Here is a 25,927-nt window from a genome sequence, read left to right as displayed (position 1 = left end):
CTCCCACAGAAGCGGAAAACGCCGGCAGAGCAGCGTTGAATTATGTAGCACCAGTTGCTTATTCTGTTGGAGGATTCTGTCAAGTTAGAGAATCCGCATTTTTCATCCAATGTTAATCAGCAGCTTAATTACAGGGTCATTTTATTACCGTTGCTTGTGTGTTACGTATGTCATGCTCGCACCGTGTTTCATTTTCTCGCTTACGCAGATTCCGTTCCCGGTAAAATTGTCGCTATGGTCGTCCCTTTGAAACACTAATCTATAAATTTAGTTGTAATTGACATTCGCCTTTGTGGCGCAATGCACTTCGCCGTCATACTTCACCTTCTTCGTGCGCGCGCAGTGGCGAAGCGCGCACGCAGGAGCAAAAGCAGCATACGCCGCTTACTGTAGATGGCGCATGAGAAACCGAAGTGATAACGTGGAGTGGAGCTCATAACGACGCCTAATGATGGGGGATGATGCCTGTTCATTACGTGCTTCATAAGTCATTGCGTCGAAGAAGGACAACACCGTAATAATTGACCGTGTTGTCTGCTGTCGCGGCCAGCTGCAGACGAGCGGTTGTATTGTCGTCTGTTTGAATCCGCACTGTGCGATCTCTTAGCTGTTAATAAAGGATAAATACGTGGTCTCTCTTTCTACTTCCTTTGAAGTGTAGCTTTTGTTTTTCTTGCAGTTTTGCACAGTCAAAACGCAATAGCCCATCAAGTTTAAAAAAGAAAGAAAAATTAGGTGACAGCGCAGAGTGCAGCGGCGAACGCGCGGCTCTCCAACTCAAGAGATTTAGCATAGCCAGCCAATTACGTTGGCTCACTTCCGTGACGTCACGGCAAGGGCGAACTATCAACATCGCAGCGTTTCTCGGGAACTATTTCTTGGAGCGGAGAAATACAGAAGGCAGATATTGTGGACGGAACTCGTACTATAAATTCATAAGTGGTCACCGTAAGCGTAACGATCGCGGCATGTTTCTTTTCTTTTTAATCTTTTTGAGCTACTGTGTTCGTCTAGCTGTTCACGCCGCAGAACGAGCAGGGACGTAAGACAAAACCGCTCTTGCGTATCACGCGCTTTGGATGCAATTAAAAACCCCACGATGTCGGCGAAGTCGTCCGGGACCGAAAATTTCCGTCCATATTTTGGCATATATATATATATATATATATATATATATATATATATATATATATATATATATATATATATATATATATATATATATATATATGTGCCACGCCTTGTTATATGACATGCGTTATATGCGGGTTATATCGCCACACCATTCTATCACTCAAGTTGCTCACACGTTACCTTCCTCGTTATTTTGAGAATGACAGCACACAAACAAATATCATGAAATATAAGACACCGACAGCGCATGCTTCTCATGTTAAATCTTCTCAGACTTAAATATTAAAAGTGGGAAACAATAACAGGAACCTTGAAACTATGTAATTTTTCTGTCTTTCTTTTTTTTTTTTTTTTTTTGGCGTGGCTGTGCACGGGACCTCCGGGGTCGGCCCAGACAAGAGGCCGCGTTTCTACCAGAAAGCTTGCCTTCGTGTATAGCATTCGCCGCCAGCGTTTACAGGAAAACATTACGGTTACATAAGCCGCAGTCGCCGGGAAGCGTGAAAAGCTGTCAGGGGTATTTGAATGCTATCGCGTTTCACTCTTAAAGGCGAAGCTTAAGCGTACTCCAAATTTTTAATTGTTGAGAGGCGGGCGCTGGGGGAGGGGCTGGTAACACGTCGCCATTAGTGTAATTCGCAGGCTGTCACGCGGAAAGAAAAGGTGACTCACGAAGAAAAGATTGCTGCATACAGCGCTCCCTTAATCGGTTCTTCGCCTTTCTGGAGTCGTACATAAACGCGAGTCTTGACCTTAATTCACTTTAATTAACCTTAATTCACAATTCACACCGAAGGTCGTGGGTTCGACTCCCATCAAAGGTCGAGGGCTCGCGTACCAGAATAAACTCGTATCTTAATTAACTGCGGCCAATTAGCTTCACCCCAATGAACACAAATTAATGGTCGTGTGATCGAGTGCCGTAATGAACTCTTATCTTAATTAAACCTGCCTTAAACGTGTTCGCTATCGAACATGATAAACGAACGACCGCGATGAGGGTTGATAAGGGTTTATTATACTTGTCCGATCAAGTTCCGTAACATCGATAATGACACCGGGGATGCGTGGAGATGAGCAAGTCCATGGCTATTCTTTCGCCCATGTTTTTTAGTGCGCGCTGTGTGTAATAGTTATGAGCAAGTGGCTAAATGCTTGCGCATACTTAGAAAACTACCCGAAAAGTTTCTGCGTTACCTTTTTTTTTCTTTTTGCTCTGTGGAGTTCCTCGCGTGCTCAGAGCGAGTCCCTGTTCCCGAGATGTCGCCAGGGAGAAAAGGTTAAAGCGGGCGACCTTGAGGAGGATAACGCGAGGTCGGAAGCTCATATAGGGGAAACGCCTAGCGCCTGCATCGATCCCTTTCCTTTTCTTTTTTTTTTTAACCTTGCATACGCGCTTGTCGAACGTAGGCCGCCCGTCATTCTTTGGGTACGTGCGCGTCGCGTGTCGGACGCGCGGTCCTGTCGTCAAAGTAAGCGCACGGCGTTCGCGCGTGTATGCCGCCATACTTGCCATGTATGCCGCCATGTTTCGTACATCAGGTGCAACGCTGTGGAGGCTAGAGATACTTTTTTGCAGTGGCTGCAGCGTTCGCGCTTAGAAACAGTTCGACGAATTTCGGCCGATTTTTTTGTGAAAATGTTCTTTATACAAGGTCAGTTCAGGATGAAAACAAGAATTTAGCCTTAGAAGCAGGCAAACCCTGCGCTTATTCGGCTGCTAACGCGCTGTTTCGTATCAATTTGCTTTTCGTTGTTTTTGTTTTTTTATCTGCATACCGTCGCGGCAGCCTCACGTGCATGCTCGCGCGAGCGAAGCATACGCGGAACGCGCGGACTGATAAAATTAGAAGACCACACTACTTGCCTGGCTTCCACAGCGTTGCACTTGACGTATGAAATGGAGTATACACTCCGCGTGGTCGGACTTCACAAAGACGGGACGTCGGAGTTAATGAACCGGTTTCCGAGTTTACAGGTGTATACGTTAGTCGGCAATGCGCCTGCAGTATGGCTTCTTATAATTGCCATTTTCGGAGTGAAATATTTTTTTTTTAATTATGTGGCGATGCGTTGGCATTACGTCGCGCATCTGTTTTGAAGTCCGGGATTCCGGATTTAAACCGCCTTCGCCGCATTGCAGAGCGTTGTTCAGGAGCTCATTCGACACACGTCCAGAGCTTCTTCGAGGAGCGAAGTGCAACTGACGTGCCGTAAGTTGCACCGACAGACAGCTGTCAGGCAGGACGGTGGTCCTGCCATAGCAGACCACCGTCAGTTGCACCATATATATATATATATATATATATATATATATATATATATATATATATATATATATATATATATATATATATATATACACAGACACACATCGAGGGGCCCCATATTTATTAGCCGTATCATAAGCACAATGGCACCAAGGACAGCCATAGGGGAAATTTCTGCTATCCTGTCCTTGGCTTTATTGTTTGTTGGCTTCTTATCGTATATGTATTGCGAGACAGCTGTTAACCTCGACGGTTTATTTAGCAGGTCGCGCGCTGAAGATGATGACGCTGGCTATGATGATGAATATATACAGATGAAGACGAAGGAGTAATATAATGCTCACAATATATATATATTAAAAATGATATCTGCCCTCAGCACGCCCCTTTGCCCCTTCTAGAAATTTAGACCCCCCCCCCCCCCCCTCGACCAATGGCCGTTACCGCACTTCACTGTGCTCGTTCCACATCAACCGGAGACGGATGGCCACGCACCCCTGCCTGTTTACCGCAGCGATCGCTGCTCACGTGGCGGCGGCATTCCGCAGCCATCGCCGAGCTCCTCATCGTAGCGCTCGCCGGGCGTCGAGTTCCCGCCGGTGCCGCAGCGGGGCGCGCGGGAGGGTTGCGCGGTTCCCGAAGCGTGCGCTCGTGTTACGTATTTATAGACGGAGCGGTGCTCACTTGGCAGCTAAACCCTGCGGTTTCTTTAGTGCCATAAATATCGTGCAACGTTCGCAAACGGTGTGAGACTTTTCGCTCTTGCTGCGGCGGAGTATTGCTAAATGTTCACGGTCGCTGCATGCAGTGTGTGTGCCTGACTCTCGTGGACAGATGAAAAGAACAGAAACGTTGAAATTGCCAGCGCGAAATGTGCGATAGTTTGGTTTGGCACATTTCATATGGAGGTGCAGTTTGTTGTTGTTACCGTATTTGTTCCCGTATTGAACGAATTACGGCGCGCCGAAGTTGTTCATCAAGCATGCTAGCACGTTCCCCGAATACGAAAAACAGTTCCAGTCCTGCTGTTCTTATTTGAATTTTCCCGTTGGGCTCCTGGTGTTCACGATAGCACAGATGTCTTCGTTGTCCGAGCTGCGGTCTATACAGGGGTTTAACCGTAATAAAATCGATTATCTCTCTCTATATATATATGTATATTGGCCTTCACCATTCCTTGGTCTTTGGTCGTGTACGCACGCACACTATGGGCGGTTCGGATTTCTAATGCAAAATAGAGGTGAGGTGTACAGACAGGACCCAAGAGTAGAGAAGTGGACAACACGAACGCGGCGTTCATGTTGTCCACTTCTCTACTCTTGGGTCCTGTCTGCACGCCTCACCTCCTTTTTGCATTATGAATCCTTACCAACTAGCTCAGCTTTCTGTCGTTCTGGATTTCGATCAGAATTTTTATTTTTATCTTGTTTTTGTATAAATGCGACTTTTTATTCCTGGGGAGAACACCCCTGATTAGTCTGGGTTTTTTTTTTTTGTTGTTGTTGTTGTTCCCTTTACTATATTTTTTCTCCCACTGTCCTACCTAAGTAATCATTAATGTTCGTTTACTCCGTATCCCTAAGTTACGAGACTGGGCTTTAAGGCCGTAGTAGCAATTCTGAGGCTGGTACTGTTGCACTTTTCGCTCATCTATTATGAAACGGATATATCCAGAGACTACGATGTAAGAGCAGAGACAGACGATCGGCAGAACAGCGAGAAGAGCGACTCCACACGGCGTCGTATTGAATCACTGTTTGCTGTTTTGTCACTGTCCCTCTGGTCTTCGTCAAAATCGATACTCTTGTTAAAAATGTACATTTCTCGATATATCCAAAGCAGAAACCCGAAGCAGAAGTTCTTCAGAGTTATATTGGGCTCAGGCGAGTTCCCGTCGTGTCCACGTTTGTCCGCGCACGTCTGTCTTGCGCTTTACTTTTATAAGCGAGCTACGTAACAGCGTCTGCTCACAATTTTCCACAGCAGACAACGAGTTTGCGGATGCATGTGTATTTAGTCGAGGGCATTGTTGCTATGCGCCGTCTCAGAGAATACGTGCAGTGTAGCGAACGTAACCACCATAGCGAAGCCTATTGGGTTCCTGTCAGCCAATCAATAAGGAGACCCGGCTGCATGCTTCAGAGAAGGAAATTAGATGAAGGGCCGACCATTGTGGGCTCCCAATACTGTCAATACTAATACTTCCGTGACACGTCTATTTATTTGGCGTTGCGCGGAAGTCGATAGGAGGCGGACGAACAGTAGAGGATCCCTTCTTCAAGTATTCGTAACCTAGCGAGAAAATCGCCAAATTTAGCAAGCTAACTTTGCCTTTTTTGGGCCTTAGTGACATTTTAGTGACCTTTAGATGCTTGTCTATATGCATTTCTAAAGAAGCGTTTCTATAGCAAGATATCTAAAAGTGTGATACTGCGTTTCACGTAATTGTGGTTTGCTTTCTCATTTCACGTTCCCGCCGTTGCCTCGTCATCGCACTAGGTACATTAAAGCTATAGTTAAAAACATATTAACGAAGACGTCTAGGGAACTATTAAATAAAAGAAGGACAGAACAATGAGGAAGTTATCACCACTATCAATTCGAGACTTTTCGCTAAAAAGGTGCAGCGTTTTCGGCCGCGGCCTAGCGACATTGTCGGGAAAAAAAGTAAAGTTACGAGGCTGTCTTCTGCTTCTCTTTTTCTGGTTAGCTGATACGACCCGTGGCTTTGGCCGCACCGCACGGAGCTCTCTGTAGCTTCCGCAGTACTGCACGCTTTTATCGCGCGAACGCCCCCTCGCCACCCCCTCTCTCCCCTTTCTGTTGCTGAACTTTCCTCTTCGGAGGACGCGTTGAGTCGTCGTTCCCAAGGCGGTGCGGACTTTGGCCCCGCTGTCGCGGGTCTCGCCAACACTTGAGAGTGCGAATCTCAGGAACCCGCGAACAAAAAATAGAGGTTAGAAAAAAAATTCAGGCAACGAATAGAGATGGGGAGAGAATGAGGAAGGGAGGGGGGAGAAGGAATGATCGAGATGACGCTGAAGGTATGTTCTTGTCAGTTGGTTCGAGATAACGCGCTGCTGTTCATTGCGGTGGGCCCCGTCCGGATGCCAGCTGTATAATTGGTAAGGTGCGTAGATTTGTGACAGATATACATGCTACCGTACCTTTTATTTAAGGGGGGAGGGGGGGGCAGAGCAGTAGTCAAGGTCAGTGTGCCCTTCTTGGAGGGCAGCGTCACCAGAGGACAGTAATGAGAAATGTCGATGGGAAAACAGGAAGTCAGCGGTGCCCGGTCCCGAATTGGCTGTCGTGTTGTTTCTCTGAAACTTTTGTATGTGCGTGCACCGTTTTGAGTTTTTCGGAACGAGAGAGGCGCAATTTCGCACTTTATGGTTGCAGAGGTGCGCGAAGCAGGGAACAGGACGGCGAAAGACAAACACTCGCTCATTTTACTGCGGATGTAAAGTTGACAGTTGGCAGGGCTTCAACGTCGCAGATGCGACGGGAGTGTGTTCCATCAAACGTGTTTCCTGTGAAGGGAGCCTTTGTTGAAACTACCCCCGTTTATTTCAGGCTAGAGGCCTCAATTTTTATACGTGCAACGTGGCGAATATCACAGACGACGAGAGAAGTCTTGTTTAGTTTTGTCCCATGTCGGCTGCACTGTTTGCCATGTCGAACGCATCCCAGCTAGCCCAGAGTAGAAGTCTCGTTTATGTGTGTTTATGTTTATGTGTAGCGCCGGCGCCGCAAGGAGACAAAAAAAAAAAAAAAGAAAATGGCAAAATTAACAGCGGTTACTCCTTTAAACACAGGTTTTACTCCCTCGCTCAAAGGTGTCAAAAAGGAGTGTCTTCAAAGAGTCTACATCCTATGAGAAAAAAGGATCATTACTCTCTTTGGCGCGGCCTTCACTTCCTTTTTCACAGAGATCGTAGAAGGGTATTTTTGAAAGGTTTACTCCCTTCGCGGCAAGAATCGTTTTTTTTTTTTTTTGCGCAGGGTATACTATTCTGCTGAAAAAGATCAGAAAATGGTATCTTCGAGAGCTTTGATTTTTGGGGGCAAAATGTTCGGCGTAGGCTTTATTCCTTTGCTTAAAGAAATCCGAGAAGGGTACATCCGAAAAATTTACTCCCTTATGCTCAAGATCATATGCAGCCAGAAAATGTTATATGCAATTTGTGCACTTCTAGTACACCTTTTTATTAAACATCGCCTTGCTAAGCACGAGTACGCGTTTTTACGGCGTACAGTACCGTCCAATGTTAAACGGAACAGCTCATTGGAACTGAAGGGAATATAACTTCTACATTTCATCCGCCTTCCTGGAAAGAAAAATGGCCGGTGTGAATGAATCGTTTGGCAAGCATCCATTGACAAAGGAATGTTTCTTTCTTCAGTCTTTCTTGCAAAATGGGATCGCTCATCTCGGCCTGTATTCACACAAAACAAAACTCTTACCCTGGAATTGTTCGTAAGCGAAAACTTAAGCCAATCCTGGCGCCGGACATATCATTAGCCAAGGCGTTCTGCCAATGGCAAAGGGCACTTGCGAACTGAAACCTTTGGGAATTCGGCCCTAGCTTTGGAGCACTGTTATGAGCGCTTCCGTGCGAGAGTGAGTCGTGTGCACATTTCCTTTAATAGAGTGCACCTATACAGTGAGTGACCCGTGCGTTTGCCTGACAACTTTAAAAGAAGTTCTTTTCGAGTTTACTGCAAGTTCGTTAACACCAAAATCTCGCACGGGGATCGCATCACGTAGCCTGCCCTCGCTCTCTAGCTGAAAAAATTGGAGGGTTGGAAGACACGCCAAAGAGAAGCATAAGGTAGCTCTATAGTAAATTACGATACCTATACAAGTATACGAAAAAAGAAGGCCACTCTTATCATGAGGGGTTGCTTCGTAAACCGGAAAAGAACGTAAGAACGAAAAACGCTGGCGACGTCGCTTTGAAGCTCTCTAGGTAGCTCGCTGTGATGTCATCAATTTCGATGGTATCTGCACGGTCATCTTTAATTAATTAAATTGAAAAAAAATTTTATTCCGGGGTTTTACGTGCCAGAACCAGGATATGATATATCGGTAACGATAGACTGTACATTACATTTTAGTGGAGCCAGAGACTGAAATTAATGAGTTTCTGAGCCTTTTACTGCGCGATAATTGCCCAAGTAGGAGAAAATGCATTAAAATTCATGACGGCACACTAACGTACTGGCGCTGGAGTTCCGGCGCGAAATTCAGAAAATTGAGGTTTGGGTTTCATTTCATATCCTCGTAATTAATCAACCTCTTATCGCGAAATTAACGGAAATGACATTTTGAAACAGTAAATTATCAGTTTAAATTAATGTAATTTTTTTTTAATCAGTGTCCCTTTGGCACACAGTACGGGTGTTCTTATTGGGCCAGTACGACCCTGAGATTCTCAGTCATCAGGTTTCTCTTGCAACACCATTGTCTTCGAGGCACATGTCTTAATTCAGTTGATGGTGATTACGACGACAGCTGTCGTGATGGCGGTAATGGTGGTGGTGCCGGTGGTTGTTGTGACGACATGCCGCACTCCAACCTGCGTGTTGCGTAACTTTCTAAAAACTCACCTTGTTTCGGTGCGACAACTTTTTTTTTCCTTAGAGCGCGTAGCAGTGAGTTGTTGCGCTATTTCGAAACGCTTATTGATCGAGAGTGGACTTGGCCAAACAGGGACCCCGGAACTCGCTGTCTCCATGACTCCCAGCCGCTTTTCTTGAGCAACCTTTATAGAAGAGCAGGAGGCGGGGGGTGCGGGGGGGGGGGGGGGGAGGTCGACTGAAGGCCGCGCCCCGTCGGGAAGACGACGCCCCTGTCGAAGTTCCTGGCACCGAGCATGTACAGACCTTCGCCCGGTGCACGATAGAACATTTTTTTTTTCGATACGTGCAGTGTCGCAAGTCTTGGCGTGTTTCAACCTCACGCGGGGGGTCGAATCCGGGACCCTCGGACGTCTTCCGAATCGGGAAAGAGGTGGAAAGCGTGTGCGTGCGGAGGGGGCAGAAGAGCCCGTTATAAGAAATGTCCCTATAAACGCTGCGAGTCTGACAGTATTAGCTCTACAGGAGCAAACAGAGTGTTTGCAGTACCTCGTCCAATATTTAACTCCCGTTTACAATTGTTCACTTCCCCGACAGAGAGTACATTCCACTCCCCCTGTGGAGTGTACTTTGACTGCGTGGAGTCGAGCAGAGTGGAGGCATACTCCATTGCATAGCACAAGTACTCTGCTTGAGAGGGGAGTTAAAATATCGTAAAAGCAGTTACTCCTTCAAAAAAAGGGGTCGCCAGTACTCCATCTTTGCGTGTGGTACGTGCACGCGGAAGCCGAGTGTATTATATGCTTCGCAGCAGTATATCATCCATAATCGGCCCGTCCAATGTGGCTATGGGTAGGTGTCATGCCTACCTACCCTACACAAGGTCGTGTTTACAAGGCACAATTTAGCGTCCATGTACAGCATATATATATTTGAGTACTCAGTGCCCCTAACTCGTCCTGAAAGAGAAACACTCCTTAGCTCGGCTGCATGAAAAAAAAAAGAAGGAAGGAAGGGAAGTAAGCAAGAAAGAAAGAGGGAGAGATAAAAAGAAAGTTGTGGAGAGCCACTCAGAGGAAGGCCATGAGTATCACCCTAAACAGCGGCAGCTGGCAAAGCTCAGTAGCAGTGCAGTGAAGCGCAACCGAGGCTTACTACGAGCGTATAACAGGGGCTCGCAGGCCTGTATGCTGTGAGTGACTGCTCGTCTGGACCCTCCCGACACTCCTGCACTCGCTCTCTCTCGCTTTCCCTCTCCTCGTCTCTGCTTTAAAAAAAGAACAAAAAAACTTCAGTGCGCCGTATGAAAGACTGCGGAGCATTCTTATTCGTCATCCTTGCGAATTTCTGTGTCATCATTCACTGTCCTGCTCATCCCTGGCCGTCGCGATTTTCTGAGGCGCGCTGTTATTCTGACGCTCAAGAACCTGGCTTTATTGCGACAAACGAAAGAAAGAATTAAAGAAAGAGGACCTCGACCGCAAACCCACGTGCAACGAGCGTGCCGTCTGTTGCTAGTTTGCTGCCGCCGGTGCCTCGTTCCAAAGAATGCCTTCTTTTTTGGCGTCACACACGCACACATACTCTCTCTCTCGTCTTCGTGTGTGTGTGCGTGCGTACCTTTAGCAGTAGTGCATATATCCCGTCGCGGTCGCCGTCGGAAACGGGAAGAGGCAAAGTCTGGGATGGAGGCGAAGACGAGAGGAGAAAGGGCGCTTCCTAAAATTAGCATCGCTCTTTCCTGTGTAGAGAGAAGGCTGGCTAGCTTGACGCCTGCGCGCCGTGTGCCTAGCGCGCGACCTGCAGGAACAGCATCTGCGTCGTCTGCTGCGGCAACCAGACGACGACGCTCTTTTCGCTTGGCCAGCAAGGACATCGTCATCGCGCTGTGCGAGGCAGGCAGACGGAACGCTGCAGCTGTAGGACAGTTTGCTGTGTTCTGTTCACGAGTCCCGATTGGAAAGTAACGCGAGGTCGTGGCGATATATATGCATACGTTCGGTGACCGCCTTTTTGTGTGATCAGAAAAGCGTGTCCCACCGAATTCGGCCGCCGTCGTCGTCTGCATGTGCTCTTCGGCGCTGCAAGATTGGTCGTCCGTTATCGACTGCTCCGCGGCAACCGGCTCTTGTAGTAGTAGATACCCAACGTGAACCGTATGCATTAGACCCTTGTGCGGCGAACGCATACACGAAACGATGGACGATTATGTTATTCAACGTTCTGCGTGGACGGACCCTTCCGTTATCGGCTGGTGACTTTGCGACGTCTGCGCGACGTCTGCTAGACTGCGACGACAATCTCAAGCGAGGATACCTGACACAAGCCCCCCTCCCGACGTGGGACGTTCGGACTTCGTCTACCTTAGCGCACGTTCCAGTTTCGACGAACAGTTTGTGAAAACCAGAGGCACAACCCCTAGCTTCGGATATCTATAAACCTCCCTTCACTCCCCCTGTATAGTTTAGGTTTCGGGCAGAACGTTTAGGTACCTCTTTCCGGCCACAAGGTTCTTGAACGGCTGCTCGAAGTTTATACGTGTTGTGTAACTTTTATCGTGTGTATAAGCTATCTTCAACCGGCGCCCTCGTCTGCTGCCATTGTCGTCTGCAAACGGCACCGTCTGCGACCGGTTTCGTCTGTAGCTGGTATCGTCTGTGCAACTTACCGGTGTCACCTGCTGCCGGTTTCTTCTGTAGTTAGTATCGTCTGTATAACGGACGTCGTCTGCGCACTTCAGCACAATCGTCTGCTCTGTTTTGCTGTCGAAAAGAAATTATGATATAAAGTACAGAGAAAGCTCCCGGCTGTTCTACTAGAAGAGGTGCATCAGCCGTATACACTTCGCTGTGAACTGCGCAGTTGTCGTTTTTCAACCCCGACCAGTAGCGCGAGTTCTGTGACACGGTGTGCGTCGTTTGTCCAGCGAAGAGCTCTCGACACGCCGATCGACGAAGTGTCTGCGCGTGTGTATCTTTCTTTGTGGCAGCGCGTGTTCTGCGCCACTCCCACGTGTGTAGAATAAGTCCGCGTCTCGTAACCGCCCCATCCGCGGGCGCCTGCTTCATCGTCACTTGCCCCAGCGGTGTGACGAACGCCGTCCATCCTCCCGCTCCCTGCAGAGCCTGCTGTCTCAGGTGACCGGAGAGCCCCTGGGCGCACAGGTGGACGAGGCCGGCAGAAAAGCGGAGCCCGTGTTGTCTTACCTCGACTGGGCGTCGCAGCCGGCGGCCACCGCACTCAGGAACGAACTCCAGGCGCTGCGCGACCGCCACTCACAGTAAGTGCGCATGCGTATGTTTCTTGACCCCTCCCCCCGCCCCGCCCCCTTCTTCTAAATTGCTATACATAGTATGCACGTACGTCATACAAGGATACTCCGCGACTTCCGGTTTACGGCGGCGCCATGTTGGAGAACCCATGCGCCTATGCGCGCGCCTGTTGATAAGGTTCCCCAAGATGGCGGAAGGTAGCGGAAGCAGACGACAGCAGCGTATGTGACGTCACGTGCATGCTATGTATAGTCTGCCATTTTCCCGTTCGATTGCTTGTTTTTCTTCCATATTAGGAAGAATATTGAATGGAATCAAGTTGGGGATAGATCATTTTTATATTTTGCAAGTTCGCTTCTCTGCATGGCGCGTTTTTTTTTTTTAACTAACGGTGGCACCGCTGATGGTTCAAATGAAGACGATTGCAGTGCTAGCTGCGCATGACGTAGCTTGTCCCTGTAGCGTAGTTTTATCGCGAGAGTCACGTCTACTTTTTCCATATACCATCGCACAAGCGCGCGCTAATTGCGAAAAAATGACACCGCACTTAGCTTGACAAAATGCCTCACGGGAAAGCTAGATTTACAGTTATGAAACGTGGTCATTGCCTGTAGATTATGGCGGTAGATTATTCCGTGAAAAAGAAAAAGGAAGAAGGCTGCGGCGCAGTTCGTGTGTTGGTCGTCGCGTTCGTGAATCATGTGGGGAGACGGAATGCATAACGAAGAATCAAGAACAGTACTCTATAGTTCAGCAGTTTAGCACTTTTGGCACAGTGTTATATATATATATATATATATATATATATATATATATATATATATATATATATATATATATATATATATACCCCGTTACCCCCTGCCACCGAGTGCGCATGCTCGGTGCGCAGTTGGGGAAAAGCAGTATATATGAATAGTGGTGAAGGTAGAACGATAGTGCTAATACCGTATGTGGATAGTGTTGAAATGTATGGCAAAATGTGCAAATAAATCCATTGGCGTTCTATAGTTAATGACGTAAAAGTGTCCCTGTTCTGGAGGATCTCAAACCAGAGCGCCAATGCACTCTTTTTAGCTGCTCTTTATATTGGGGAAGGATTAATTATTTGAATGTGGTGGTAGTCTTATAATTCCTGCTAAGTAGATTGTTTCACAGCACTAGTTGTCTTCAATTTCGCAATTGCAGCATGTGCCCTATAACGTGATTATTTAGAAACATAATTGAATCCTTCACCTAGGACAATGCGATTTCTCTGCAGCCGCATGACTGCCGCTTCTTCAGCCAATCCACCTGAACAGGCTGAATCGAGCTATGTGCTCCATGACGCTTTGAAAAAGGTTGTGCTAACTGAAGGAGACACCGGATACAGATGGTTCAACATATGTTTGAAGCTCACTATTTAACAACGGGAAATACTTTGTAAAAAAAAAAAAAAAAAAAAAAAAAACGGGGACATAGCGCCAAGAAGCCCCTCCAGACGGGATTAGCATAGCCTGGTTAGATATGTCTACTTAGTCTATTCTTAACCTCTTTCTTCCTTCACATTCATTTAAATAACAGCGTACCAGGATTAGACGTTGCGCCGCTGGTCTATATTGAACGTCAGCCGCCTTTGCCGTTTCCGGATGTGCGTCATAGCGGAAGCGGACCTCTCGAACGCCTCTATCACAGCTTGAACCGAATGAAGAAGAAAAAAAAGTCTCCCCGCCTTGTTTTAAGTCACGAAATTCTTGTAACTTCTAGGAGAGGCGGAAAGTCGCTTATCGCCGACAGCTCATCGCCGGGGTATTTGTAACACCAGCGTGGTCGTATATATATATTCCGAATCACCGCGCCCTTGGACGTGACGTAGCTGAGGCGACATCGCGCCGGGATTGTGTGTGTGTGTATATACATCCGGGTAATGCGGATAGATGAACAGGAGTTAACCTCTTTATAAACTGCGCGTCCTGCAGCATGCGTGTTTCAAAATTCTCAGCTCACTCACTCACCGAAATATCTACTGTCTTTCAAAACTGACCTGAGAGTGCATTTCTTGATCGTTTAGTGTATCTGATTGATTGATCGATCGATCGATCGATTGATCTTAACGGCTCAAAGTGAAGCCTTCGTGAGCTCTGAAAGACTCTCTGCTTATACCATAAAGCTTTTGACATCCATTAAGGTGCTAGTTTGTCTCACGACTATACACGATTACACTTAAGGTTATATAAGAGTTTATTATGCACGACGGCGAGTTCAGACTACAGTTGCGCCGCTGTGAAAATCTGTTGTTGAAAACTATTGTAATTCTGACCATCTTGTTTGCAGTAAGATATGTAACACGAGAATTTGATAGTTATCGCTGTTTAAAGTTTATGTCGTGCAGTTTTCTTGTCGTCTGTCGCAGGTATACCGTCACGTTTATGCGTGTCACGAAGAAAAGTCGCAGAAAAATAAAACTCCGTTTGTTTCCATCGATATGGTTCGAACTTAGCCCTTATGGATGAAGTTGTTAGTCATGAAGGAAGTAAACACCCTTTATACACCAAAAAGGGCGCTAAATTGTTTATTCTGATATATTCGCTCTAAAAGTAGTTTGCATCATTTGGAAGCCTGTCCAGAAACAATAATCGTCACCTGTATATATATATATATATATATATATATATATATATATATATATATATATATATATATATATATATATATATATACACATATTGCGTGCCAATGTACTTTCTTAAACGCTGCCCGTCCAGTACACTGTAAAATAATTTACAATCTTAAAACTGAATATGCGTGTAAATCGATCTGTGACTCACGCCCTTACACCCTTTTTGGGGGCGTAAGAGTGTGAGTTATAGATGATTTACACTCGTATTCAATTTTAAGTGCGTAAATTGCTTTACAATGTATTTCCATGCTACAAAAGGCTTGCGCGTTGTCAACGTGACACATCATTCTCAACAGGAAACTAACGAGCGAAGCGTTTTGAAGAAAGGAAGCGCATGACAAGGCGCAGATGACGATTGTTCGGAGACAACATAACACCCCAAAGGGCGTAAACAAATTTTCAGGCTGTACTACACTCTAAAATTAAAGTTTACACCCTTTGGGGTGTATATCTGCCACACAACAATAATCGTCGTCTGCGTTACTTGCGTTTCCTTTCTTGAAAACGCCGCGCCCGCTATACTTTCCTGTCGGCAATGCTACGTCGTGCCGATAACGCGCATGACGTTCGTTACTGAAAAATAGTACGTGGCTCGCAGCGTTAAAGAAAGGAAATGTGGACAAGACAGATGACGTTTATCGTTGTGTGGCAAGATGCTAAATACCCAAAGGGTGTAAACTTTTCTTATATAGTGTATAAGGTGGGGCCTACGGAAATGATTTTGACCGCGCGGGGTTCTTTAGCGTTCAGCTAAAGTGCGTTTGTGCGTTCGGGCTGCGTCGGGGCCGCGGCGTCGTCGGGGGGTCGAACCCGCGACCTAGTAGTGCTCGGCGGCGACAAGCCTCAGCCACTGAGCCTTAGCTGCACGCTGAGCCGTTTGTGTGTGTGTCTATATATATATATATATATTTATATATATATATATATATATATATATATATATATATATATATATATATATATATATATATATATATATATATATATATATATATATATATATATATATAGAGAGAGAGAGAGAGAGAGAGAGAGAGAGAGAGATATAGCCTATACGTAATGCCGGAATGCACATTCGTGCGTGGCCCAAAGCACGACATTCCCGGAACTGCGCGGGGCTTGCGTGATCCTTGATTTCACTTACGGAGATTTGTCCTCTGAATGCGCGCGATCGTGCGTGCTGGCCGATAAGGAAGAAAAAATAATAATAATAAGGATGTGGGGATAGAACGGCGGTCTTGCGTGCGCGGAATAACTATATAACCGCGCGGGCGCGCAGTTTGCGCAAGTTCTTCGGAGTTTCCGTTAATTGCTGCGGCGATGTAGCTGCACCTGCCCGCTTTTTGACCGGCGCGCCATCCCGTCGCCCCGCAGATTGCGGCGTTCGGTAAGCGGAAGCTTTCGCGGCGTAATACTCTGCGCGATTAATGGTCGGGGAAAAGAAAATTGCGCTCATGAAAGACTTGGAACGTTGGTATATGTGTATACGCGCGCATCGGTCGAGTGCGTTAAAAAAAAAAAAGACAACTGCATAGGGCGATGCGAAGCAGCTATAGAGATCGAGAAGAGTGTGTGATTAATCGGTATGATTAGCAATATTAATAACTTTGTTATTCTAACCTGGGATATGTAGACAGTCATCGGGAGGAGGTCTGAAAAGCTCTGTCCAGGCTCTTATCAGTCGGCCAGTCGGTCGGTATACAGATTATGTATTAGTCCGACCATTCGTGTCACATGGTGATGAGGAGTGGTGCGGAAAAGAAGGTTGTAATAGTTTGGCCAAGCAAGGCACGATACTCTGTCGCCCGGAAGATAGCAACAGTTCAGTCCAGCGCTTTACGGAAGGATAGGTGAGAACTTCCCGCAAGAAGTGCAGTAAAAGCTCACCCCGCAGCTCGTGAAGCAACGTGGCCTCCGATATTTCCGGCGCGGCGCGCTGCCCCGCGACGCAGTTCTCGGAGGCCTGAGCTTATATATTGGTCGCTAAGTGTCACCGCGCGATTTGACACTATAGGGTGTACCAGCACACTCTAGTCGCGCGTCACGAGCTGCCCCTGAGTAAACTATATAGTACTTCGGACGGCCGAGTACACTCTTAGACGAAGGTACACCATTTGGGGTGTATATCTGCCGCACAACGATAATCGTCATCTGCCTTGCTTGCGTTTCCTTTCTTGAAAACGCCGCGCCCGCTATACTTTCCTGTCGGGAATGCTATGTCGTCCTGATGACGCGCATGCCGTTCGTTACTGGGAAGTATACCAGGCTCGCAGCGTTAAAGAGAGGAAATGTTTCGATGGGGGCGAAATGCGAAAACACCCGTCTACTTAGATTTAGGTGCACGTTAAAGAACCCCAGGGGGTCGAAATTTCCGGAGTCCTCCACTACGGCGTGCCTCATAATCAGAAAGTGGGTTTGGCACGTTAAACCCCATAATTTAATATTAACGAGAGGAAATGCGCTCAAGACAGATGACGATTATCGTTGTGTGGCAAGATACAACCCAAAGGTTGCAATATTGTTTTAGAGTGTGGAGATTAGTCCGGCGATTCCAGGTCACTAAAAGGCCGGAAGAGGCTGTTGTCTACGATGGACAGATTACTCGTGAAATATTTGCGGTGATCTATCAAAATTGCATATACCAGAGATGTTTACATTCGTTTTGGCTTCGAGGGCTTTTATCAATTCTCTATGCTCAACATAAGCCACATGTCTATATAGCAACTTTCCAGCAAATAAAAAAAAGAAAGAAAAAGAAACGTTCGTAGAGGCGCTCGTATTTTGCAGCGGCAGCTGCAGTTATATCGGGGTGTACGTACACGCGCCACGATCGTGCGTACAAGGCTCCGCAACATCGCAGCCTGCATGCAGCACACTCTCCGTGTTGTACGGTGCAGCCTAAAGTTACAGCTGCGCGCGCGGCGCATGTGTTTTCACTATACGCGCTTGTGAACGTGACGTTCGATGTGCGGAATGGGTCGATGCTGCGGCGTCGCTGCTCTGGCTGGAATTACGTGTAGGCGTATACATGTATAGTATATAGTGTATATACGTGCACAGTGCGTTGAACTGAGCACATCCGCCCAGACGGGGCAAGCGTGCGCCGAGCTTAGTTATAAGGGACGTAAAAGTGGACGAAAATGTAACTTGCTATCTTTCTTCTGGTGGGGATACCCCGCATTGCGCATGTGCGGTGCTCCTCTACTGCGCGGCTCCACCCCTCCGGCCATTTTTCTTGGATATTATACTCGGAACGCAAGAAAGAAAGAAAGAGAAAGCTTTGTTCCTCACCTTTCTGTCGCGATACACGCTGTAGTCTGAGAATGTTGTTGGGAAACAAAAGCAAGATCATCCGGGTGCGTGCGCGGCCAGCACGAGGTAGTATGTACGCGCGTATAGTCTAATTAGCTCATTGCATGCGCCACAAGCTATACGGTATCGGCAGTTTCCATTTCTACGAGTCGAGTGCGGCCGCCATGCACGTAAATACAACGGTACACACAGCGACGCGTGCGCAACCTAATAGAAGCCGATGACTTCATCTGGCGAGTCGCAGACACTGTAGCAGACTTTCCGTGTTTGCAATTTCGAAACTATACACATGACGGCTGGCAGCCACTCTATAACTGTATATAAGTCGCACTGCCGCTGAGGTTTTGTTTGTCTACTCCGCTGAACTCAAGGAGGAGTGGCTTTCGTTTCGTTGCGACTTGGCGCGGCGTTGAGAGAGAGAGAGAGAGAGAGAGAGAAACTTTATTGTCGCTCAGTGGAGCAGGACTGCGCCTCAGTCCAGGCGTTGAACCGACGCGTATCTGCTGCGAACGCGTTTTCGCGCGTCTTGGAGTGCTCCTCCCGAAGCGTTTTGTATTGCGAAGGCCTGCCTGTGTGTGTGTATGCGGTTTCAAAACGTGCTGCCTCGCGGCCGCGTTTTCTTTTCTTTTTTTTTCTCTAGCGGCCGTCGCGCAGTTTTCGGGCTGACGCTGATGTTTCCGAGCGTGGATGCAACGACCGGATGTGTGTGTTCGGCGAATAAGTTCTCCGAACGTTTGCGTCTGCAGTTCCCCGTTTACGTATATAGCGCGTGTAGGCGTGGTCACTCTCTGCCGTGTGGGTGTGTAACACCTTTCTCCACCAAAAAGCAGACGCCATTACGCCTCACCAATTTTTTTATTCTATAACTGGTACGGCATGAAAAACTTTATTCGGGTCCTTCAGGTCGCGCTAGATTCCTAGCCCGAAGCGGGTCGCTCCCGCGTCGGGACCGAAAGGCCTATAGCTAGCCTCTCGGCCGCATCGCGGGCCCGATGGACTGCCCCATGTCTGTTCTTCTAGTTCTATAACCCTGCTTTTTTTTTCTTTAAAATTTGCGATGTGGGTCAATGTTTACCCCTATTCTTTTACTTTTTATCTACTTCAATCCTGCCATACCTCGGGTGATGCATGCATCCCCCACATTCATTTAGATTTTTTTTTTTTTTTACAACAGAAGTGCAGCAAAAAGATGCCGTGCGGATTTGCGTATATACGATGGACGGCCGGTTTGTCAATGAACGTCGCGGTCAGTCAGCAGGTGAATCGATCGTGCTACCACCAATGTATGTGGCCGTTCTCTCTTTAGTGAATTGGCGTCATTGTATACCGATCCTCGTTCCCTGCCTTGTCGATTCGCATATGCGGATGCCGCACGGAACGACCGATCAGTTTCTCAGCCAACCCGTCTCGTGTGACCCTCCAAGGTGCACGTCGATATATCATGAGCCGCCTCCCTTTTTTTTTTTTTTCTTGGCAAGTTCATAACCTCAAGAGTAGAGCCTACGGCATATTATTTGCGGTCGTTTAGGACGTCGTTACGTCAACTGTGTTGGCGGATAAGTATATATATATATATATATATATATATATATATATATATATATATATATATATATATATATATATATATATATATATATATATATATATGTGTGTGTGTGTGTGTGTGTGTGTATAGATTCGGGATGTCTGGCGCCCAGATCGAAGTATAACTTGCAGGCCTCGGCGGAGTATAAGTTTGCATAGTTATCGTCAGCTTTCGAGGTTAATGTCGGATGCGTCGTTTCGCCGGTCGTGGCGTGGATGTGTACGATACACATTGCGTCGATTTGCGAAATCGCGTTCAGTGCTGATGACGCGTAAGTGCCAACAGAGTTGCGCCTGTACTTCGACGCGCGTCGTGTAATGAGAAACATTGCAAAGCGTTAGCTCTGTACGCCTGTGTCGTACGTACCGCGACCTATGAGTCACGTGGTCGCATGCTTCCGGTGTCACTTGGTCATGTATAGAGCTGTCTTCCTGGCTTCTTTTTTTTTTTTTAATGCAGTTGGCAGTATTCCGCGCGTACTGAGGTAAGTTTTCTCGCCGCTGTTTTATTCGCGTTCACATCTGCACCGTAAGGACTGTTGAAACAAGCGAAATGAGGCTCGCCCCCTTTTTTTTATTTTTTAGTAAGTGTCCAGCATGTATATGGAGGTGAATGCAGCACTTGTACAATGTACCCGCCACGGTCGTTGGTTCGACTGCCGACCGTGACGGCCGCGTTCCGATAAGGGCAGAACGCAAGGACGCCCTTGTACCAAGCTTTGGGCATACACGCGCTCGAGGTACACCCGGGCTGGTCAAAAAATAATTCCAATCCTGCCACCACGGAGTCTCTTATCGTAGCCCCCCTTCCGTTGTGTTTCTCCGGCATGTTCAACCTCGTCAGTCCACGAAAAGGTAGTAAAGAAAAAGAAAAAAGAATGTTTGCGCATTTCACGGCCACCTTGCAGTGTGGCGTGCGTATAGCAATAGCGTTAGGTTGTTGACCCGGCCTCTTGACCGCCTATCAGTGGAGCCTTATTGTCCTCCCTTACTCAACCTCGGCACGTGTCTTATGTACTACGTACGTCTTTATCACCGCTGTTATCGGGGAAGCGGCGGAGGGCGGATCCGCCTTCTATATAACACTGTTGCCGCGGTCTCTCGAACGTTCCAGCAAAGCTAGCTGCAGCTGCGCAATATGTCCGCCCCCCCCCCCCCCCCTCCCCCCCAACAAAATAACCTTTCGCGCTAAAAATAAAACGCCTCGTTCTCTTCTCTCCGGGAAGAAGGCCGCGGAACTACTTCCTTCTCCTTCTTCACTGTCTTTTCCCTCCCTCTCCCTCTCTCTCTCTCTCTCTCTCTCTCTCTCTCTCTTTCACCGCTGTGCACACTGAAGCGAGAAAAGAGCAGGCCACAAGCACCGCGGGCCATGGGCGCGCGATGCCGTTTTCGAGCCCGCGGTGATTCACACTCACTGCATGCTGGCTCTGCAGCACGTCTCACCCGTCGCCTACGCCGTCTCAGAACGTCTCGCCTTCACGCGCATTAGTTAGGCGGAGGCAAATAGCAGCAGCGGGCAGGCTAGCCGCCCTCGTCGACCGTAACGTTCACTCGTTTGTATAGCCGCTTCCGTGGCAACGGGTGCTGTTTTAAAGAGTCCGCCTGCATGCTTGCCAAGACTTTGCGAGATGCCGGCTGCAACGAGTTTTTGGCGAGAGCGGGCGACAAAGGGAGAGGGAAGTGCAGCTGCGGGAAGTTGACGAAGCTTTAAAACTCTCCGTTGTCGTCTGGGACTGCGCAGCGCCCCGGCGTCAATTAAAGCCATGCGCGTCGCGAGCCTGTCCATGCGTGTACGTGTAGGATCGCGCATAACACGTTACGGTTCCCGGTAATAAGAAAGCCTCAAGAGCCCTCCCTTCCCTCCAACCCTCTCTCAGTTGGCTCGGCCGGAAATTTTAGTCACACACTCGAAGTTGTATAATATGCCGTCTGGAGAGCGTTTTACCGCGTGACATTTTCAAATTGGTTCGTTATTGGAGGAGATATGTAAAATGTCGTCTGGAGAGCGTTTTGACGTGAGACGTTTTATTGGACGTCTGCTGGTATGCCGGCGTTGCTCTTTATGCACAAGTATACTAGAATTCTAAGGAGTTGGGGTTTTTTGCCTGCGGTACTTGGACAACTACAAATCAACCATGTCACATGGCCTATGCATGTACTCTATTGACACGGTGCGGAGGGCTATCCGTCTGTAGCGCTTAGTCATGCGTGCACTGCGACATAGCCTAGGAGGCCATGACTGCGAGAGGGCGGATATCGATGCATGATCGTCACCGCAGTTTGCATAGCACGCGTACGTAGCCCGGGATATGCAGGAAAACGTCGCCAAGTTCCTGCGGAAATTTCTTTTTTTTTTTTTTTTGAAACCCGGTATACGTCGCGTGGTTCTGTACTTACGGTGATACTACCGATAGCTTTTTTTTTTTTTTTTGCCATCTATAGTTCAGTTGCGATTGAGCAACGCTATCGATAGTCCTGCATCGCTCGCGTGTGACCTTTATTCTCCGACAGGAAGCGGGGCTTCCTCGAGAGGAAGGGTGTGCGGTCTCGTATGACACTTCAGCTGTTTTCGCGCTGTGCAACCGCCTGATGCCTTGCAGACAGGATGCACTGTAAAGTAATGTGGGTGTGACTAAGGGTGTCAATCTCTTTCTAACTCGCACATCCTTACATCCAAAAAGGGTGTAAAGGTGCGAGCAGGGTGTAAGGATGGGAGTTATAGACAGATTTACACCCTTATTCACGTATAAGGGTTTAAACTTTTTTACACTGTGGTCAGAGCGTGATCTGCGCACCGCAACACTCGATTACCAGGTGAGGGGACCCTTTAGGATTTTTACAGGCAGTTTGTATAGGCTCCCTAAATCTATCCTTGCGAGAGCAAGGTGTACCGACAAAAAAAAAAAAAAAAGAAGCCTTACTTTTCTCCGTAGAAGGAACACCGACTGAAATGTAAGTCCTTACCTATATATTAAACCTATATGAAACCTATTGCGTATTTAAGAGAGATAAGCAAAATTTTACCGTCTGCACGCAGCAGAGTTTTCATTGCGGTCTCGTCCTTCTTACAAAAAAAAAAAAAAATCCGAATTTGACACGTTTAAAAAAATATCGTCCATAAACCATCGACGATGATTGTCAATGTAAGCGAATAGCACGAACGAACGAACGAACGAACGAACGAACGAACGAACGAACGAACGAACAACGAACGAACGAACGAACGAACGAACGAGCGAACAAACGAACGAACGAACGAGCGAGCGAGCAACGAGAGCACGAACGTTTTCTTTGCCGAGTCCGACCAGCGACCAACCACGAAAACGGCCGAAAGAGCCAAAGAAAGCTATAATTGATGGCCACAATAAATACAAAAGAAAACATTGCTCAGATCCAACGCACATCTCGCTTGGAATATATACGGGATTAAGCAAATATTTCGCTAAGCGGTTAATCAAGTGCCACGAATTTTGCCCATTTCATTCCCGCGTCGTTGGAGTAAACTGGCCCGAGCGCTGCACGTGCCCTCTCGTGCCAACGTGACACTAGCGGTGATGGTCTGAAAGAGCTGGTTGGAATCGGCATGTCACAAGTATACGTGCGATTGTGGCCTAATGGTTAACGGTTAATAGTTAATGCCAGCACAGCAGCTTCGAGCTGCTGTGCTGTGGGAGCGAGGTTGAATCCCTGCATCAAGCACGTAAATGATTTTTTTTTTTAAGCGCGAGTTATTCTGCCAAGACAGCAGCAACGTCCAGCAGCCATGGTATGGAAAATCCGCGAGGTTTCGCAAAAGACAGCTTGGTTTCAAAAAGAAAAAAAAAATTGCTGCCTGCAGTATAGGTAGACGTCTGTATCTACGCAAGACTTTTGTCTGGCCTTTTCTTTGAAATGAAATGAAAGCTTATCGAATTCCGTGCAGTGGATTGCCGAGCGAAACGACATATGATGAACTTAATTCAGGGATTTGGAAGACCAGAAAAAAAGAAAGGTTTTCATTTTAATTTTTCAATATTGATGAACTAAATCAGCACGATCGTGTCAGCACGAACGAAACTTACGGTACGAATGGTAGTTACGGCACGAAAGTTAATCAGCACGAACCAAAGTTACGACGCTTAGCAAGTTACCGCGATTTCTCGTTTTCGTTAACGCGCTCTTGCGCTTATTGAAGGCCCTGCCATGCACCGCGAAAATTAAAAAAGAAAGAAGTGTAGTTACTTCCGTAATAGTCTAGTGTGTTTTGTCGTAATAATGATGCGAAGACACGTAATGCGCGCAAGGGCGGCCTCGTATGTAGGCCGTCCCATTGTTCCGCGAAGAAAAGGTACTGGTACGAACGCGAAGATAAGCGTCATTGTGCGCCTCCAGGGAACGTGAGCTGTGTGCCGGTGAGTCGGTGACTGTCACGGTGTCGCCGCTCAGTTTTCCCTGTGGCCTGTATCATTCGACTTCCAATAACAGCTAAATGATTTTCGAAATTGAGTGTCACCAGTTAGAAACGCATTTGTAAGGCAACAAGGCGAAAGTAGGAAGGCGTGTTATCCGACATTGTTCTTTTAGAATAGCAGCGAACGTTCTGCCCTTACGATCATTTCCAACCGTTCTTTCATGACTGGTAACAGTCGGTTTATCTTCTTTAGCAACTCAGCCCTGCTGCTAGGCTTCTGAAAAGAATTATGCGTGCCTCTGCTATCGCAAAGACCAGAGACCGGCGTAGCTGGGGGAGCCCATTTAAAAGGGCCCATTGAAGTGGAGACGAAACTTGTCAAGGTTGAAAACTGGGCGTGTTGGTACAGCATATTAGAGGTTGGATTGCGCAACATTTTGGCGAGACACACAGAGGAGAAACACACACAACAGAGCGCTTTATCAGCAATTTTATCGCCCCACCCGACTGCTCGAACGCGCGCGTTTTGCTCGGTCTGCCGGCGTCTCTGATTCACGTTGCCGTGGCGTCGGCGGTGGTTGCATACCTCGTTGTTCTGGCGGCAGTCGGGCGAGTATTTCATGCAGCATCGTTCCCAACTGGTGATTTCTTTTATTTTCACTGCGAGAAGGAGGACTGCCGAAGCGAACGCGCGGGTTTTTATCGGGGAGAGATGACGTCACAACACCCGTGTCCCCGCCGCGCCGCTCCTTCTCCCCTGCTAGGCTCCACCCACGCTCGCCGCGTCGCTATGCTGCGCGATGCTATTTTTATGCTCTGCGTTCACTCTCTCACGGCTCTCTCTCCCCCAGCTCGGCGAAGCTGCGGACGTCAAGAGAAACCCGGCGAGGTTCTAACGGTTCCACTGTAAAGGAAATCTAACGAACTCCGGAAAGCATCGGGGCTAGATTGAACCAATATTTTTTTCCTAAGCGCCTTGCGATTGGTCGTCATTGTGACAGTCGCTACTGTGAGATGATGGCGCGCGAACGCCGACCAATGAAGAAACGGCATTGTGTAAGAAAAGTTTGATAAAATATTTTCACCAACTTTACCAGGCGTCTTGCGATTTAACTTCTAACTTTTCCTAATTGTGCTTACAAAAATAAACAAAAAACATTTTCTTGCTTGAAAATCTTGCGCGTTTACTAATTTGGTAAAATAGTCGTACTGACGGTTTATTCTACATGCTTCAACCGAAAGCATAAATAAATGATACTCATTCTGATAAAAAAATGATTTCCCATGTGTAAACTTCAAGTATAGTTTTATACACCTAAACTTACTGATTATCAACTGCATGCGCTTAATTGAGCAATAACCATTCAACACGAGCGAGGTTAGTGCCGTTAAGTATCCAGGAAGTTTACCAATGCCATTAACAAACGCAGATCCGTTCTCCTGATTAAAATCACGTGATGTGCAGCGTGAACGAGTAGATCTCGTCTTTAGCGGCACCAATACAAACCGGCGGAGCTGAAACCAGCAGCACTGGTAGTATACACAGCCTTGGATCGGCAAGCTCAACGGTTTAACCGGTGTACCACGAGGTTTGTGGCGTCGTCTGCTCGTCGTCCGCGGCAGCAGACGATGACGCAAGTACGCGTCGCGTATGAATACAGTGTGCATCGGCGCTTCGCTCTCCTGATTGGTCGGCGAGGCTTCTGTACTCTATTTCATA

General features: G+C 47.4%; 1 protein-coding gene across 1 annotated transcript in view; it reads left to right on the top strand.

Annotated features, from left to right (window-relative positions):
* LOC126534488 (uncharacterized) overlaps positions 1–25,927 on the top strand; it is a 369,598-nt gene that overhangs the window by 241,095 nt on the left and 102,576 nt on the right. The window contains exon 113 of the mRNA XM_072289535.1: positions 12,110–12,267. Coding sequence (XP_072145636.1) covers positions 12,110–12,267 — 158 coding nt within the window. The remainder of the gene's footprint in view (positions 1–12,109; positions 12,268–25,927) is intronic.

This window comes from Dermacentor andersoni, chromosome 7, assembly GCF_023375885.2.
Source record: "Dermacentor andersoni chromosome 7, qqDerAnde1_hic_scaffold, whole genome shotgun sequence".
In the NCBI taxonomy this organism is placed as follows: domain Eukaryota; kingdom Metazoa; phylum Arthropoda; class Arachnida; order Ixodida; family Ixodidae; genus Dermacentor; species Dermacentor andersoni.
Note: the sequence above shows the minus strand (reverse complement) of the source record. Positions and strands in the feature narration are given on the sequence as shown.